The 15,870-nt window shown below is 38.0% G+C and overlaps 2 protein-coding genes across 9 annotated transcripts in view; one reads left to right on the top strand and one right to left on the bottom strand.

The window, feature by feature from the left end:
* Positions 1 to 7,378, top strand: part of OSMR (oncostatin M receptor) — a 35,563-nt gene extending 28,185 nt beyond the window's left edge. For all 7 annotated transcript variants that reach the window (XM_052778826.1, XM_052778825.1, XM_052778822.1 and 4 more), the window contains 3 exons: positions 893 to 971; positions 1,249 to 1,321; positions 2,339 to 7,378. In XM_052778826.1, coding sequence (XP_052634786.1) covers positions 893 to 971; positions 1,249 to 1,321; positions 2,339 to 2,788 — 602 coding nt within the window. In that variant the 3' untranslated portion in view covers positions 2,789 to 7,378. The remainder of the gene's footprint in view (positions 1 to 892; positions 972 to 1,248; positions 1,322 to 2,338) is intronic.
* RICTOR (RPTOR independent companion of MTOR complex 2) overlaps positions 6,481 to 15,870 on the bottom strand; it is an 89,614-nt gene continuing 80,224 nt past the window's right edge. For both annotated transcript variants that reach the window (XM_052778819.1, XM_052778820.1), the window contains 5 exons: positions 14,949 to 15,182; positions 13,347 to 13,499; positions 12,519 to 12,642; positions 11,471 to 11,609; positions 6,481 to 11,301 (listed from right to left, as the gene is read on the bottom strand). In XM_052778819.1, the coding sequence (XP_052634779.1) occupies positions 11,227 to 11,301; positions 11,471 to 11,609; positions 12,519 to 12,642; positions 13,347 to 13,499; positions 14,949 to 15,182 (725 nt within the window). In that variant the 3' untranslated portion in view covers positions 6,481 to 11,226. The remainder of the gene's footprint in view (positions 11,302 to 11,470; positions 11,610 to 12,518; positions 12,643 to 13,346; positions 13,500 to 14,948; positions 15,183 to 15,870) is intronic.

Below are 15,870 nucleotides of genomic sequence, written 5' to 3'. Positions count from 1 at the left end.
AGGAAAGGGTGAAGCATTGGCTCATGCAAGGAGACTTCGTGTTTTAGGCTAACTAGCAGAACAGTGTCTAAACCCACATGGTACCCTCCCAGAGGCAGTTCTACCTCTTGCACCTGTGTTCCAGCTCCCATTAGCCAGCCTTCTCTTGTGCAGGCAGAGACGTTTGTACAGCCACACAGGGAATCAAAATGGGGGCTTAATTAACCCAGAAAAGATAAAAAGAGAATGTAACCCCTGTCCCTTCCCTGCTGTGGTGTGTGGTAGGGACACATAGACTTGCTGGCACAGGGTAATAGGGCACTGGCCAGGGCAGAGAGAGAGTGAGCACTAACTAGTGCTCCCTCTTGGCCTGCTTACTTCCGCCTCAACTGTTTGTGAAAAACATAGCCCAAGGCTGTGTCTTCCAACTAGAAGAAAATACTGAGATTCTTGTGTCAGCACAAATCCTAGAGAGCATGAATACTTGTGTCGTGTCTGTCTTGCTATAGTCCATCCGTACTGGAGGTACAGATGTTCTGTCAACGTCTCATGGTAAAAATCTGTCGTCTTTGGAGATGTGAGAGAAAACCTAAACCAAATCGTTAAGTGAGGTTATCATTATCTTAATTTTGGAAATTTACCCTTATAGTTAAGATGCCAACATGAGGTCAAATAAAAGCAATCTAGTAATAATTCAATTTTGGTAAAGGAAATCAAGGTCCAAAAACTTACAGCTGTATCCCAGAACTTTGCCAAACTATCTTGCAACCATGGACCACATGGTTTTACCGCTGAGTTAGTGGCAGGTGTCCCACGTGGGCTTGATGTTATTTTTGTCCCAGAAACTCAGGCTATATTGACTGTAACAGGTGAGAAGATGAAAACAAATTTTTAAAGTGTTTTTCTTTCACAGCAAACATACTGTACCTTCTAGTCCTGCTAGTGATAGTTCCATCACTAGTAGCAGCTATATGCCGCTGGAAGATGAAGTGGTAAGTTATAATGCATTTTTCATTATAGCGAATGTAACTAGTGTAATTCACAAACCACAGCTGCAGCTTGTTCCTTCCAGCCTGTTATAAGGCCTCATTCATTTTTTCCTTTGGCTGTCCAACTGTGTGGATGTTTTAAGTATTTGGCTTGCGGCATTTCTGAGACACTCATCATCTGCTGCTGTTTTTGTGTACACATCTCTGTGTGGCTTCTGCTGGTAGAATGTGCTTTGATGAGAGAACAAAAATGTCATTTGTTTTGCTCTCTGATTTCCAGGGTGAAGGAGTGCTGCTGTCCTGTAATACCTAGTCCTAACAAGAGCAAAGTGCTGTCATTCAAAGAGTTTAAGGTAAGATCACTGAAAATCTAGTATTTTTAATTTTTCCATTCTTTGACTGGTAAAGTTTGAGAAAAATATTTTTCTTGTGTTGACTACATTTAAAAATGAGTGATACTCATACAGAAATTAACATAATTTAATACCATCATTTAGTGGAAAATTTTCCTTTTGATATTTGTGTGACTCTGCAGTGATCAGTTTATATTCTGCAGTCTGTTACTGCAAAAAGTGAAAGCATAATTGGAGAATAAATGAAATCTTTTGATACAGTAGGTGATTCTTCCAGTGTTGCTGTTCAAAACCCAGCACTGTCTGAACACAACAGACCAGCTGATACTGTTACTTCCCCGCAGCTTGTGAACTGTATCTGCCCACTCCTCCTGCCCCAAACATCCAACCCTCTGTGGTAGGGCACAGCAGAGTGATGCATTTGCTGGCCCTTGGGAGGATACAGGGGGTTCTGCCAGGTCTGGCTGGGAGGAAAGGATTGCCAAAAGGCCTTCAGCTTCTTCCGTAGGCCCTTTAAACTGGGAGCTGCTACTTCCATGCTGTGTGCAAGGGGGTCGCAAAACAGGGAGCATGTCTTTACCCTGGCAGGCGTGGGGCTGCTGCTGGTTTTGGGTGTTCATTGAACGATAGCACCAGAGGGAGGAGTCTGCACAACCTAACAACCCATGCTGCTGCCTTGTAGTTGCTGGTGGTTCAGACTGAAAACCACACACATCAAAAACCTGGCCAAAGTCTTTAAAGCAGAGGGGCATGGTTCCTTCTTCAAATGTAGTCATATGGAACTAACTTAAAAAAGAAATCTCTAAATAAGTACTCTGAAAAATACCACATAAAATGCAGCTTCCATTGAACATTCTGTACATATGTTTTCCTTCAAATTCTGTTCATTTATTTGAAAAATCTAAACTAAAAAAAACCTGTAAGATGATATTAGAAGTGCTTGAAGTAATCACTCCCTTTCCTTTACTCTGGGCTTCTTTCATTGAGTAATTTTTTTGTTTTATGATTCTCTTGTAGATCAGTTCTGAGAAAGTATTGAAAATAAGTGACTGCATTCCTGACATGCTAGCAGTGGACAATAAGGCTGAAGCCCAGAAATTACATCCATGGAGCCAGTTGTCTTCAACACCAACAGAAGATAAGATTGGTGGTCACAATTCTTCCTGGATTTACCCTAATGAAAATGAAGAGAGAGACTTTACACCCACACCTACACCTCAGACTCATACTTGGTTTGAAAATTTTGCTTATTCTTCTCATCTTGCAGTTGAATCTGATCCCTATCATATACCAGAGACACTAGAACCAAGCAAGCCAGAACTGTCAGTAGTGCTGTACCAGCCACACTACTACTTTGATATTTTTAATAAAGATGCTGCCTCAACACCCAGAGAAACAGCTGGCAGAAAGACCAGTCTGAGATATATTTCACAAACAGATGTGCACTGCCTAGGGAGGAGGCTTTGATGTCCTCTCCTCCCTTGAGTAAATCCAGTATTTGGTTACACAATATAAATAAGAATTTCTAAAACCACAACAGCTTCTTTTGATGAAGGCTTTCACAAGCCCAACTTCTGTTAACACTGCAATGCTCTTGCTTCAGGACTAGTTTAAAAATACTGACTTGTGCACAGGAGTGATGTGTGCTATGGTTTCATCACAATTTATAGGATTATGTAAGATTTGCAGGCTGTTTTGTGGCCTGTATTATGTATGAAGTTAGATCACAGCAGTTTCTCATAGCCTGATGCAGAAAACTACTATATTTTGCAGTGATTAAAAATTTATTTGGAAAGTAGAGGAGCAAGTTAAACAAGCAGGTAGGCTGTTGTGCTCAAGGAGGGTATTCCACTTGCAGTATTCTGTGTGCGCTTACTCCGTGTTCTGGCCACTCCTAGCTAGTGTGTATTGTGCAGCTGTGCATGGAGCACTACCCAGCTCAGAGTCTGCCTCAGCCCAGTAACAGTGGGATGGTGGGTTGTATTTTCCCTCTCTCAAATGATGTAAGGAATCAACGTGGAAGGGTTACCTGCATTCAGTGTGGTGCATTACTGAAAGATTAGAAGGAACTTAACACTCCTAGAGAAGTTAACCCTGTGCACTAAAATCCAATGATCATCCTGCTTTTACTTTACCTAACTACACTTGAAAACAGATTTTTATAGTACAGGCCCCTGTTTGTTAGTGGGCTGCTGCTCCCATTTCTGGTAACTGGGACTCCTCACACATCTGCCTTCTTTGCCTGGAAGAATCACCCTTTAAAATCGCCCCCCCCCCCCCCCAAATCCTCTTAGCTAAACAAAGAAATGTGGAGAGTGGAAAAGAACTGTTTTTCCAGCGGGACACCTCTTTGCAGACCTGTTGCCATGGCACTCCTTCTCTGCTTGTGCACATGAATTCACTTCTTTTGGCATTAACCCCTGCACTTACATAGCAAGCCCCAATCAACCTGGTAAGGAGACACAGTAGTCAGATGCATAGGTGTATAAATCCCATTTGTGAAGAACATCATATTCAGGCTGCATATCAGCTAGATCTTCCAACACTACTTTTGCATGTAAAAAAAAAATATATATATACACACACACATATATATTTTTCATTGTAATGCTTAGAATCCCTACAGTAGGCACTGGTACATTTAGGTCTTCCATTCTGATTTAAAAAAATTGTGTATTTGTAATGAATCAGAATAGTTGTAATTCTATCTGAAAGTCTCATCAGATTAACCTCCTCGGTGCACAAGGAACCCTTTGGTTTTGCCTAATTATGATGCTGTCCAGCATCTTTCACAAACAAAAGAATTCAACTTAAGAGCTGTGATAGTGTGTTCCCCCTGCCCCAGCCTGAACTCTATTGCCCATAACTCCACTCAAGCAATAACCACCAGTGGCGGTCATAATGGATGCGTCTGGTTGGAATGGCAGCATCCAGCTCAAAGTGGATTCAGGGGAGACAGGTAACAACACAACAGCCAAGGGCTAATGGAGCATGTGCCAACCAAAATATGGCTGGTATGCAAATATCACTATAAGTCAATTATCTTACTCCATAAATAGCAGACAGCTAGCCCAGGGCCCATTGAGCTCTCCTGCACAGCAGTGGACTGCACAGCAGGATCTCCCCTTGAGCAGGGACACCTCTCAAGGTTACTCCTCAAGGTTGAGAGATTCCTTGCCGCAACAGATTCTCAGTAAGTGAATTGGGAATAAGAGCACTGAAACTTTGAAGTCATAGCTAAGTGTCCTCTATGCGGTAAATACTGAAGCATACCTTGCCCTCGAATCCTGTAAACCACTGTCGCATTTACCACTGAGCTTTGTTAACTCACTGTCTTGATCAATAAAGTACATTGTTGCTTCTCTCTTGCAAGTGAAGTGCGTAACTCCATCTGCAACAAGAGCACAGAATAAGCAGTTCTCAAAAGGGAAAAAATGAAGTGTTTTTTACAATTTGATCTTCAGCTAATTTGTTCAAACATAGGGAAGACAAGTGCATTAACTAGCTAATCATACTTCCTAAAAACTAAGCAGCTGCAGGCAGAAACAAGTTTTGATACTGAACCACATCTAGGTTTTATACTATTGTTTATAGACACTGCTGTAATGTTGCAACAGGAAGACCAGTTAAGACCTTACATAGACATTGGCTGAGACACACATTGACTGCAGGGGGAGAAGTCTTCAGGCAGGCAAAGGAGAGGTACAAACAGGAGTGCAAACACACAGATACCCCTAACCACAGTTCACTATCCAGTCAATGCACACTGTTCTGTGTCCACGTGTAGGTCACACAGACTTACTTGAGACATAGGAAAAAAAAAAAATGCAGCATGGTCCTTCCTTTTAGCCTTCAGACAGTGGAGTAAGGAAACATGGCTGGTCCCATTTAGCTGAACTGCAGTTTGACAGAGAATAAGGAGGTAAGAGAGGAAGCTGATGCTATTCAATGGAGACATCCCAGAGAAACTTTTCTTCCCTCTATGTTACAGTGAATTTGAAAGTTTGATACCACAGTATCTTTGTGACCTAGAACTTCTCCGAAGTGTTTTCACCACATCGCATGTACTTGCGTAGTTTAAAAGCTTTATTGTTGGAAAAAAGGCCAATAAACAGAAGGGAGCTGTTTTGCCACTACCAAAGTAGCAACTTCATAGCTGTGCATTTCAAAGAAAGGCCTGTTTATTTAAAAAGGTTTAAAAGGTATCCTAAATCAAGAGTTACACATCTAAGGAATTCTGATACAGAAGTTGGTCAAAAAGATCAGACCATCCCATGAAACATTTTAAATTTCAACATGCTGCAGTTCCTCACACCAGAGGACAGCTGTAACAAAGCGCAAATTCCTACCTCTGAAAAAGCAGCTGCCACCAGGGCTTGGCTGTGGTAATTCAGCCCCAGGAGTGAATGGAGGTATGCATGCAGGTGCAGGCAATGTGGGGCCAGTTGTGCCTTCCCAATGGTGGGGTGAGACACATTGGCCTGTGGAGAGTTTCCACCTCAGCTCCCTTGGTCTTTCTGCAGGAGATCCTGCACTGGTGAAACTTCATTATCTGGAAACAAGGAAACACTTTACCCAGTACCAAATTGCTTGGCAAGGTGATGAGAAGTTAGCTCCTCTCTATCTATAAGCCTTTCCCCTTGCTGGCCCTGATGGGTGGTGTTTCATGAAACCACCTGTGCTTAAAAGCACACAGAGGATTCCAGGGAGGATAATGCCTTCCTGCCTGTCAAAGAGTACAGTCCAGGCACTAGAACTAAAGATTAGAAAAGTATTTTTGCATCAGTGGGGAGGCATGTATAGTTTTCATATTTTTAAGACATCTGTCTTGCATTAATAGTTGAATGAATTCAAAACTCTAAACTTTTTTTTGTTTATAATTCAACTTTCACAGCAGTTGTTGAAATGCTAATACTTAAACCATCACATAATGGAAAATTATTAATTCTCAGTATCAATCAGTATGCTAAATTTTAAAAATAAGAATGGTGTACAAGGAGTCCCCTTATATTTTTATAAGACATCTTACAAAGCAATAATGTAAAATGAATTTGACAAAAATATCAGGTTGTTCTAGTTAATTAGTAACTTACAAATATAAATAAAATTCCAACCCATTTCTAGTACCGAGTGGTACATACAAGACCAGAACAACTATAAGAAGTTTAAGTACATTTTATTAACAATGCATCCCTTTGACAAGATTATGCTTCAGGAGGCTTTTAATGCCCATTGACATGAACTGTACACACTATACAAAAAAAAACCAGAAACCCCCCCCCCAAAAAAAAAATCAAAGTGGGTAATACCATTTTGGGACAAGCCTCTGTTTAAATTATACACAGCTCAATGCAATATTCTTACGGAAAATATATAAATACTTTTTCTTTTTATGTTACAGGTATACAATATAAATCAGATTTCAATGTCTGTTCAGTGACCTACAAACACTAGAACCTCCAAATATGTAGCAGCGTATTACTAAATTAAAAGACCACACAGGACAGGGAGAGTAAGTCTTGAGATTTTCCTTGATCCCTTCCCTCCTCAGAATGGTTAATTTAGATAATCTCTTGCAATGCAGTTTTAGGGATGCTGACAGCCCAGTATTGGAACAATTTTTCTAATAAATCTACAAAATGTCTGGCTTTTCCTCCCTTAGACATTGCATCTTATGCTAAAACACAGTATTCAGTGGCAAAATGGCATGTTACACTTTTTGGCATAAATTACATTTCTCAAATAAAATAGTGTATTTTACAAAGCAACTCAAGCAAAATGTGCAATTTCTGCATCCTGTGGCATTGCTGTCCATCCATGTTACAAAAATAGTCCAAAAAAATCCACATTCTTTACTGAACATACACATCTGTTGAAAACAAAACAATCCAGGGAACCAGAATCGGGAGTTAAACAAAAACCAGGAGATGGGGGGCTTCTAGCAAAATACAAACATGGTTTCTAGTATGTTCCCAAAGGTCTTTTACAGTTCTCAGATTTTACTCTCACCTAGTACACCTTTAATAAGCACATGATAATAGAAATGTAACTTAAAAAGTTACAGGACCTGCTTTCAGCTGGCTCCAGTGAAACTGAGTAACAGGACTTCCGTGCAGCCCTGCTGGGAGGCAAGCAGAAACCTTGGAGCTGCTCTGAAGCCTGGCAAGAATTCTTCCACTGCGATTGCTTGGCTTGAGCTCATGTTCACCTACAAAGTAACAGCAGCTTCCTGCAGTGCAAACAGCCAAATACCAAGTCCAGGACACAGACAAAGCAGCAGCAACAACTCTTCCATCTCTCACAAGGCTTTGATTACCTATTTCTCGAATAGCTACTTTTCTCTTCAGGTGCCTAGTAAAGGTGTTATAGGTTTTTTCAGTCTCTCACTGCAAATTACAAATCTCATTCAAGACCACTACATATGTTTCAAATTAAAATGACAAAAATATGAGCAGGATTCTCACTGCTGCCTTTTTAAACGTTTATAAGGGCAACATATGTCAGTGTGCCAAGCCACTGTACCCTACACTACCAAATACTTTAGCACTTCATCGTGTATTGGGAAAAAACAACAAAACCTAATGAGAGCACATTTAGGATACATATGTCAGGTCAAATAATAACTGTCAGATGAGGAAAAATGACTGTTTCAAGCACAACATGCCACAGGCCCAACATACAACTTAAGCACCTCAAAGTCTGACCATCTCCAGCTTCAAGTGAAATCCAGGACAGCTGGGAGCATTCTGCATCTCTGAATTTCAGACAGCTGAAAGGTCTCTCTCTCCAAAAGGACACTCACAGCACCCAGCTTTGTCCTCCTCCCCACTCAGTGGAGAGGAACAGGCCCTCGGGGAAGTAATTTGGAGCCCTTTAGTTAGCTCTCTGCCCTTTGAAAAGGGCTATCCCTTTCCACTGACTGTAAAAGGAGACTAAGAAAATCAACCAGCTAATGCAGTAGACTAAATGCAACTGGTTTCACAGCCAGCCTCTCCTTCCCACACAGGCTTTCCCCTCAGAGCTAAGTATTTTGTGTTAGCACATTGAATCAGTCAGGAGTTTTCTTTGCCACAGCAATCAAAGTGTATTTGTATATAGTGTGAGTGAATGCTCTACGTTTTACCATTTATTTGATAGTATCACCAATTGTTCGGACTGGAAAAATACAAAGCAGGTGGCCTGTCAGCTTCCCTTGCAAATCTTTCTAGGAGAAGTGGAAGGATTCTTTATTAGGGTTAATATAAGCACAATTTTTATTTACTAATGTTTTCTTTTGAAGTTTTATCATGAAGCAAACCCCCCCAAATAAGAACTTTAAAAGGGATATTTAAAAAAAGAAATCTATAGAATTAGAAATTCACAGTTTGCAACTAGGCCAATATCAAATTCCTTCAATTACAGAATCCCTTCATTTGCCAATTAAAATGAAACATTAATGTCAGCTTAATGTAAATAGGTAAATTAATTCTAGAAATGTTGTATGTTATGTACAGTACAGACTTTACATCCTTGATGCATACTTGTTGAAATCTACTGACACTCATACACTTTCAGAAAGAAAAAAAAAATCACGTTTCGTAACTGAATTTCAGGCCATAATTTGTATGTCAAGTTTCTGTTGTCATGGATCCCCACACAAGCGAGTACTTCAGAACACATAAGCATTTCAGGATGGAGATTCTTTCAAAAGTGTATTGACATTGCTTTTGCTTACCTGTTTATAATCAGAGGCCTTCTTATGGTGCTTTCTACATTAAGTGCTATGGGTTAAGCTGGTAACAAATGAAGAAAGGTGGTTTTTTAAATACAGGTGATAAAACTTATTTTGCTTTAACTGCAGAAAAATAACATGGAGTTGTTGATGTAACCCCATCTAGCTGTTAAAACAAATCTCTTATACTCTAGTCGAACTGAGGTAGTGTTTGAAACTACTGTATAAGATATGCTAGCCCCTTTTTTGGGAAAACTACATTACTTCCTTTGGAGTTTATACCACTATTTGGTCTACTGTGATTTGACATTTTGGTTTTACAGAAGTGTTTCTTTCTTATGACCACAGAAGTCCAATAGTTACTGGTGTGGTATGTTTTCAGAGCATTTCAAACATGCCTTGACACACAGATATTATTTGTGTCACTGACCACAGAAGAGTTGAATCAGTTTCTTTTTGCTCCTTCTTTCAGTGAAAACTCATGAAAAGGAAATCTTAAGAACTAAATTTGACTATGAGCAGCAACTTACAATCTGCTTTACCAGAACCTGATGATATGGAGTGCACATAAGAACTCAGTGAAGTGATAGCTGCAAAGCAGTGCTTATGTGGCAAGATGAAATCTCCAGTAAGAACAAATAAATTCTACATTTCACTAGGAATTGTGTTTTCCTGTTCACAGAACTAATTGATATCTCCAGTAGCATAGCTAGTAAGAACAGTTATGAGCATCAGGATAAATTTCACTTATCTTCACTTAAGTATTAATCTGACAATTATAAAAAATGGTAAAAGTGAATGGATAAAAATATGTTCTACTTAGTACAGTCCAGCTGAATTATTCACCTATATCAAAATCAAAGGGTAATCCCTTCTATTACAGGCATTCTAACAAAGGCGGCCATGCTACTGTATATACACATTTGCATATATTTATATTACCTTCATATAAAGGCTTCTGAATCTTTAGATCCATGATAAAAGTGATGGGGATTCTTACTTTATTTTTTTTAAGCTTGCACTCATTAATTTAGAAACCTCACTAGTAATGTGATAGAGGCAACAATTTCAGTCACTGTAGCATTTAACTTCTCAAACAAGTCTTAAATACCAGTATAAAATTATAAGTACTGCTGCTCCAAAATTTGGTACTTAAGGCTTTTCACTACAATTATTAGTACTATCCAATGCTTGATCACTCATCCATTGAATATTCAAATAAACCTTTGTTTTTATAAAAGGCTGTTTCCATGGAACTTGGGAAACACTCGTATTATGTCTTCTCACAAAAGCAGCAATGATTAAATGTCTTCAAGTTTAGTTTATACAATATTCATTTAACTGATACAAAGCATGCTTTTTAAAGGATTTTAGTTTAGAGTAAGACCAACATTCGTACTATATGAGCATGAGTGTAGAAACTGCAAACACATGCATATCATTCAGGGAAAACAATCTGATTTCAGCATTTTAAATTTAACTGATTTGTTATTTTTAAAATCAAACTGTAGTGAAAATCCTTAACTGGTTCAGATAAAATACATGTATGTATGTAAGTGTACTGAAACTGGAGAGACTGCTAATAAAATGATTTACAACTATAGCAATATTAAAATAACTTAAAGGAAACCTCAGATTCACAGAGGCTTTTCTTTCTGTCTGAAGTTACAAACCCCCAAGTAGTGTTATAAACAGTACAAAAAACAACAGAGAAGAGTTAACATTAATCCCCCTTTGTCCACAATTACAGCATGGCTCCCCATTGCTGGCAATGGAATGCACCCTCATCTCTCTGATTCCTGATATCCAGGGTTTAAAAAGGAAGGCATCGTTCTGCTTCTCTGGAACAGAATCAGAAGTCAATCAAAAAAGATGTCTCTGCATGTTGTCCTGTTTTTTTAAATTTATGGTAGAAAATGAAATGAAAACTTGTGGAGGTGTTCAGTGCTTGGCTCTTGCATATACTGGTAATTACTATTATTAAAACTATGGTAATGTTTAGTAACTCCCCAAAGGGCTCAAAAGACTGGGGCAGTAGTTGGTTGAGGAAGAAAATGTTTTCAGTTCAGTCTTCAGGTACCAGTAGCTTCCGGAACAGTCTAGAAGATGATGCTCCAAGCTTTTTATCCAGTCAGTCGGAGGTTGTCTGAGGATTTCAGAAAGTCTATATGCAATGCACTGCATGAGACAGAGGTCAGGATTCAGCTGATGCATCAATTACTGGCTGTCTTGTTGGTGTTGCTAAAATAGCCTCCGCTTCTTCATGCATCTACAGGAAAAAGACATGAAGTATTAATAATGTTAGAGATTTTACCAGAGAAACACTATAAAATGGTTTCCTTGAAGATATATCTGAAAGCATCTTTTATTCAGAACATGAAACTTGCACCCAGGTGGCACGTTTTGGTGCATTCAATGCATTTGGACCCTCCACTTACTTGTAAGAACTGTACATCTTGAAATAGCTCCTGAATGAACCTTCGAGATGGAAGTCGAAATGTACAATGTGCTAACAAGTAGGACACCTCAGAGTAAAGGCATATGTCATCAAATGCTTGGGGATACTTCTCCTTAATTCTGAAAAACAGAAAAAACACCAAGATTTCATAAGTCTTGAACATACTTCCATCATATTCTAAAACACTGTTCAATTAGATATTGATTGTCATCATTAACAAAAGTAGAATTCTTCAGTAACAGGCATTATAAATTCTGGATCTGACAAAGCAAGAAAATCAGGACAGCATTATTTTGTACCAAACTGGAAGAAATCTATATTAATGAGGTAAAAAAGAATATATAATTTGAAAGTTGTACAGAATTGCTGAGATCCCCTAGTCTTAAAATAACAGATGTAGAAAAAGAACAGTGTATCAAAGAATTGGCACCCACATGTACAACAGTAAAAAAAATACGAAATAGCTAACAATTACCTGCAAGCATTTTTGAAACTAAAATGAGCATTTCTACATTTTCTTTCAGCAGCTGTACATCAGTTTCCAATGTCACTAGCCTAGAAATCTACAGATTTTATTATAACATTTGGCCCCTGGATTTATATTCCTATATTTTAACATGATTTTTTCTATAAATTAATTCCAGTAGTTGTATTCTCTCTCAAAGCAGATTTGTGTTTCTCAAGAAGTTACTTTCAGCTCATTATTCTGCTTATCTGATATATATTTGGCACAAATAACAAAAAAGAATTATCGTTTCTTTAAAAAAGATGCATGATATACTGGGTATGTAATGAAGTATCACTACAGTTGAATTACTGATTTTAAAAAGACTGGGGAAGAGTAAGAAATTAAAGACAGAGCAAAAATATTAAAGGAAAATTCTTTGCTTAGCTTTTATGATACATTCAATTGTATCTGCATGACAGTTCTTTGACAAGTCAGAAATAAGGTTAATCACTATCCCAGAGATCTTTGAGAATACATACAACTAAATGTTGCTAAAACACCTGAAATGTATTGAACTTACGTCAGGAGTCCAGTTTCATGGCCCTTGGTTCCTACTGAACTACTTAAATTGATTACTAAACGTAAGACTTCTTTCCGCAGAAGTATTCTGCATACTGGTGTATCATCTGGGATTGATTTTACTCCTGGAAAAACAAATTAAACAGTATGGAGTTTAAACAGAACAGTGTTTGATTGTGCTAATCTTACGCCACGTAAGTCTGTTTTAGCATTCCAAAAGCGCGCACACACACACGTATTTATGTATGTATTCTGAGCTATCAACAAATATTTCCATTGAAATTAAAACAGAAAAAATACTATTTTCAGGAATTTTAACATAGAAATATTTTTAAAAGGTAAACTACCATTTCATAAATGGAAAAACCTGTAAGATTCAATTACAGTTCTGTCTGGGTGAGTGATTACCTGCTCTCTTTCTATCAGATACTGGAGAAGTTAGCAACCAGCTACTTAATAAGAAATTATGGTAATTCAAAATGTAAACCACAAGGCTAAGAAAGAAGCGTCTTTCTCTTTACAGAAATTTAGTCTTTTTTTTTTTTTTTAAACTAACACCAGTGTGGAAAAAAAGGCAATCAATTTGCTTGTCGTGTCGGATACAGAGCTATTTAATAACCCACAGAAGTGCTGTACAGCAAAAGGAGAGCTTAAAATTATATTCTCTCATCTGGAAACAGTGGTTGTTTTTATTCTTGGTTTGGTTTTTTTTTTGTTTGTTTTTTTTTAAATAATAAGCAATACTTTGTTGCAGTATGTATATTTTTCCACAGTACTTAAATACTGTAAGAGTTATAGTCTCTAATAATCATAAGGCTTTCAAACTTACCTAGTACAAGCTCTGTACTCTTGGTGCTGCTAGCTGAACCATGGGATACTGCATCACTACAGCCTGAAATTCCAGAAAATTTGGAGGAATGCACATCTAAGTGATTGTGTATGGTCTGCCCACACCAGTCAGTATATGGAATGTCTGAAAAATCTGACATAAACAAGATGTTTTTATCTTTGTTATTCACATTTTTCCTCACTTCAAATGCTTTTGTTATTTTTCAACAATGGTAAGCATGCATAACACTGATACACTAAGTACTGTGCATATAAACCAGCTGGAAACCAGATGTTGGATTTTGGACAAATCATACACAAAATGTCTAAAAATCACTTTTTTTGAATCTTAAAATACTTGACTGAAAATAATCAACTCTCTTAGACACTGATGAAAGCCTAAAAACCGTCATCACACATAGAGTTCTTATTGATATATCTGTGCTCTATTTACATAATAAAGATGCTCCTGCATATACATAATTTTGTTCATACAATTATCACAGGTGTTACAGAAAGGGCTCTGTCTTCATCAACAGAAAGATGTGACAAGTAAGATTCTTCTGGGATGTTTCACTATCCACAGCCTTCAGTGTTTTGGATTTAAAGAAATGAATATAAAATCCAAGCTTTTAATTGTAGCGCATTTAACAGAACCACAGAAAAACAATAAGTCTGAAGGGACTCCTGGAGATCACCTAGTTCACCCCCTTGCTCAAAGAAGAGTTCACCTGAAAATCACATTAGGTTACACTGTCAAGAGTTTCCTCTTATATTCAACCAGAATTTCTATTCCTACAGCACGTGTTCATGGCCTCCTGTCCTTTGGCTGTGTGCCTCTGACAAGAGCCTGGCTCTGCCGCACCTCTAACACCCTTATTTGAAGACTACAGTTGGGATTTTATTTGCTATCCCTTCTTGATACTGAACTCAAGCTCAAATTTAGCTCTCTGGGCCATTCCTCACATTTTGTACATCATCTCCCTTGCCAACAGTACTCTATGTGCTACCACCTGAATGTGTAACACCGCTGTAAAACAGTGAGGATTCCTACTAAGCATCCATTACTGGATTATCTTTTTATTACAGACATTGCAAAGAGGTATGTAACTGCAAGCTCTGCAGAGAAGGTTAAGAAAAAATAATTCTGAATCCTATCTGAATCTCAAAATATGAAGGAAGACGACTAAATCCCAGAAATTACAGCTTGACTTCAGGCTCCTCAGTTTCCTTTGCTTTGTTTTATGGTACAGGCTGGCTTTGAAGTCAGACTTTTCATGAGTTTGACAGTGTCAGTTTTCAGGACATGGATTTTAAGTACTAAATAAGGTTTCAGATTTTGTATTTTGGCAAGCTCTTAAAAATATTAAAAAAAAAAACCCACAAAACACGCAGGCACCTAGTCGTACTAACACCACTAGAAATCGAAAAGCTGGAAATGACCATAGATATACCATTGGTTGCACAGTGAGCTTATTATGGAGAATTAATGTCAAGGTCAGTAGTAAGAAAAAAAACCCTTACAGATTAATCAGTTTTAAAGATGAACAAAATTCAGTATTTTCATTCAGTTTTATCACATTTCCCCACAAGGAACACTAACCTGTACGACTACATGAAGAGTTCACTTTGTTGTTAGGCTGATAACCTAGTATCTGAATGCAGACACAGTAAAGGCAGTTCTCATCTGTGTGCTCCTGCAGCCCTGTATCCTCTGTATTTTCTAAAAACTGAGAGGCATCTGAACGGCTAGTATTCATTATTTCTGTGAGACTGATCTGCTGTCGGAGCATCTGAAAAGGGCTTTTGACAACATCACTTGTACCTGATGGAAGGCCTGTAGATAAGCAATTAGACATCAGAAAAAAGAAAACCAAGCAATAATGTTATTTCAACTAAATTTCCCCTTTTAAATCTCTTAAGGCTAGGAAGGGTACATGTGCGTGAAGATCCAGAAACTTTTTTTTTTTTTCTTTTTTTGAGTGGTTAAGCTCCCAAGATTGTTGGCATTTGGGAAACAGACATCACATTTTAGTCCCAGCTTCTCATATATAACAAAACATTGCAAAGGACAGAATTCAACCTCTAAACACACATACTGTACACACATACTGTAAGGTGTGTGGTAAATCCTGACATTGTATCAACATTAGTAATACTCATGTAACACTAACACATTACCAATTTTCATAGTGTCAAACAAGATTAGTACAACAATATACCAGATGGTTAAATGACAGGTGCACCAATGAACACAGAAACACAATTTAAAGACCTAACTTAGTGCCTGTAATAAGAAGAAACTAGACTCAACAATGGAGAAACAAGCCAAAGACACTTTAGTGACATGCTCTTCCCTGGATGGAAAATACCAACAGATACAATTTTGAACAAGAGTTACTTTACACTGAAACTTATCAAACTACAGAAACACACTTTCGGAAAATCAGCTTTATATATTACATTAACAACACGAAATAAAAATAAAAATCAGTAAGATGTGTCTATTTGCATGTTCAAAGTGC

Source organism: Harpia harpyja, chromosome Z, assembly GCF_026419915.1.
Source record: "Harpia harpyja isolate bHarHar1 chromosome Z, bHarHar1 primary haplotype, whole genome shotgun sequence".
In the NCBI taxonomy this organism is placed as follows: Eukaryota; Metazoa; Chordata; class Aves; order Accipitriformes; family Accipitridae; genus Harpia; species Harpia harpyja.
This window is presented reverse-complemented; position numbering and strand designations above follow the sequence as displayed.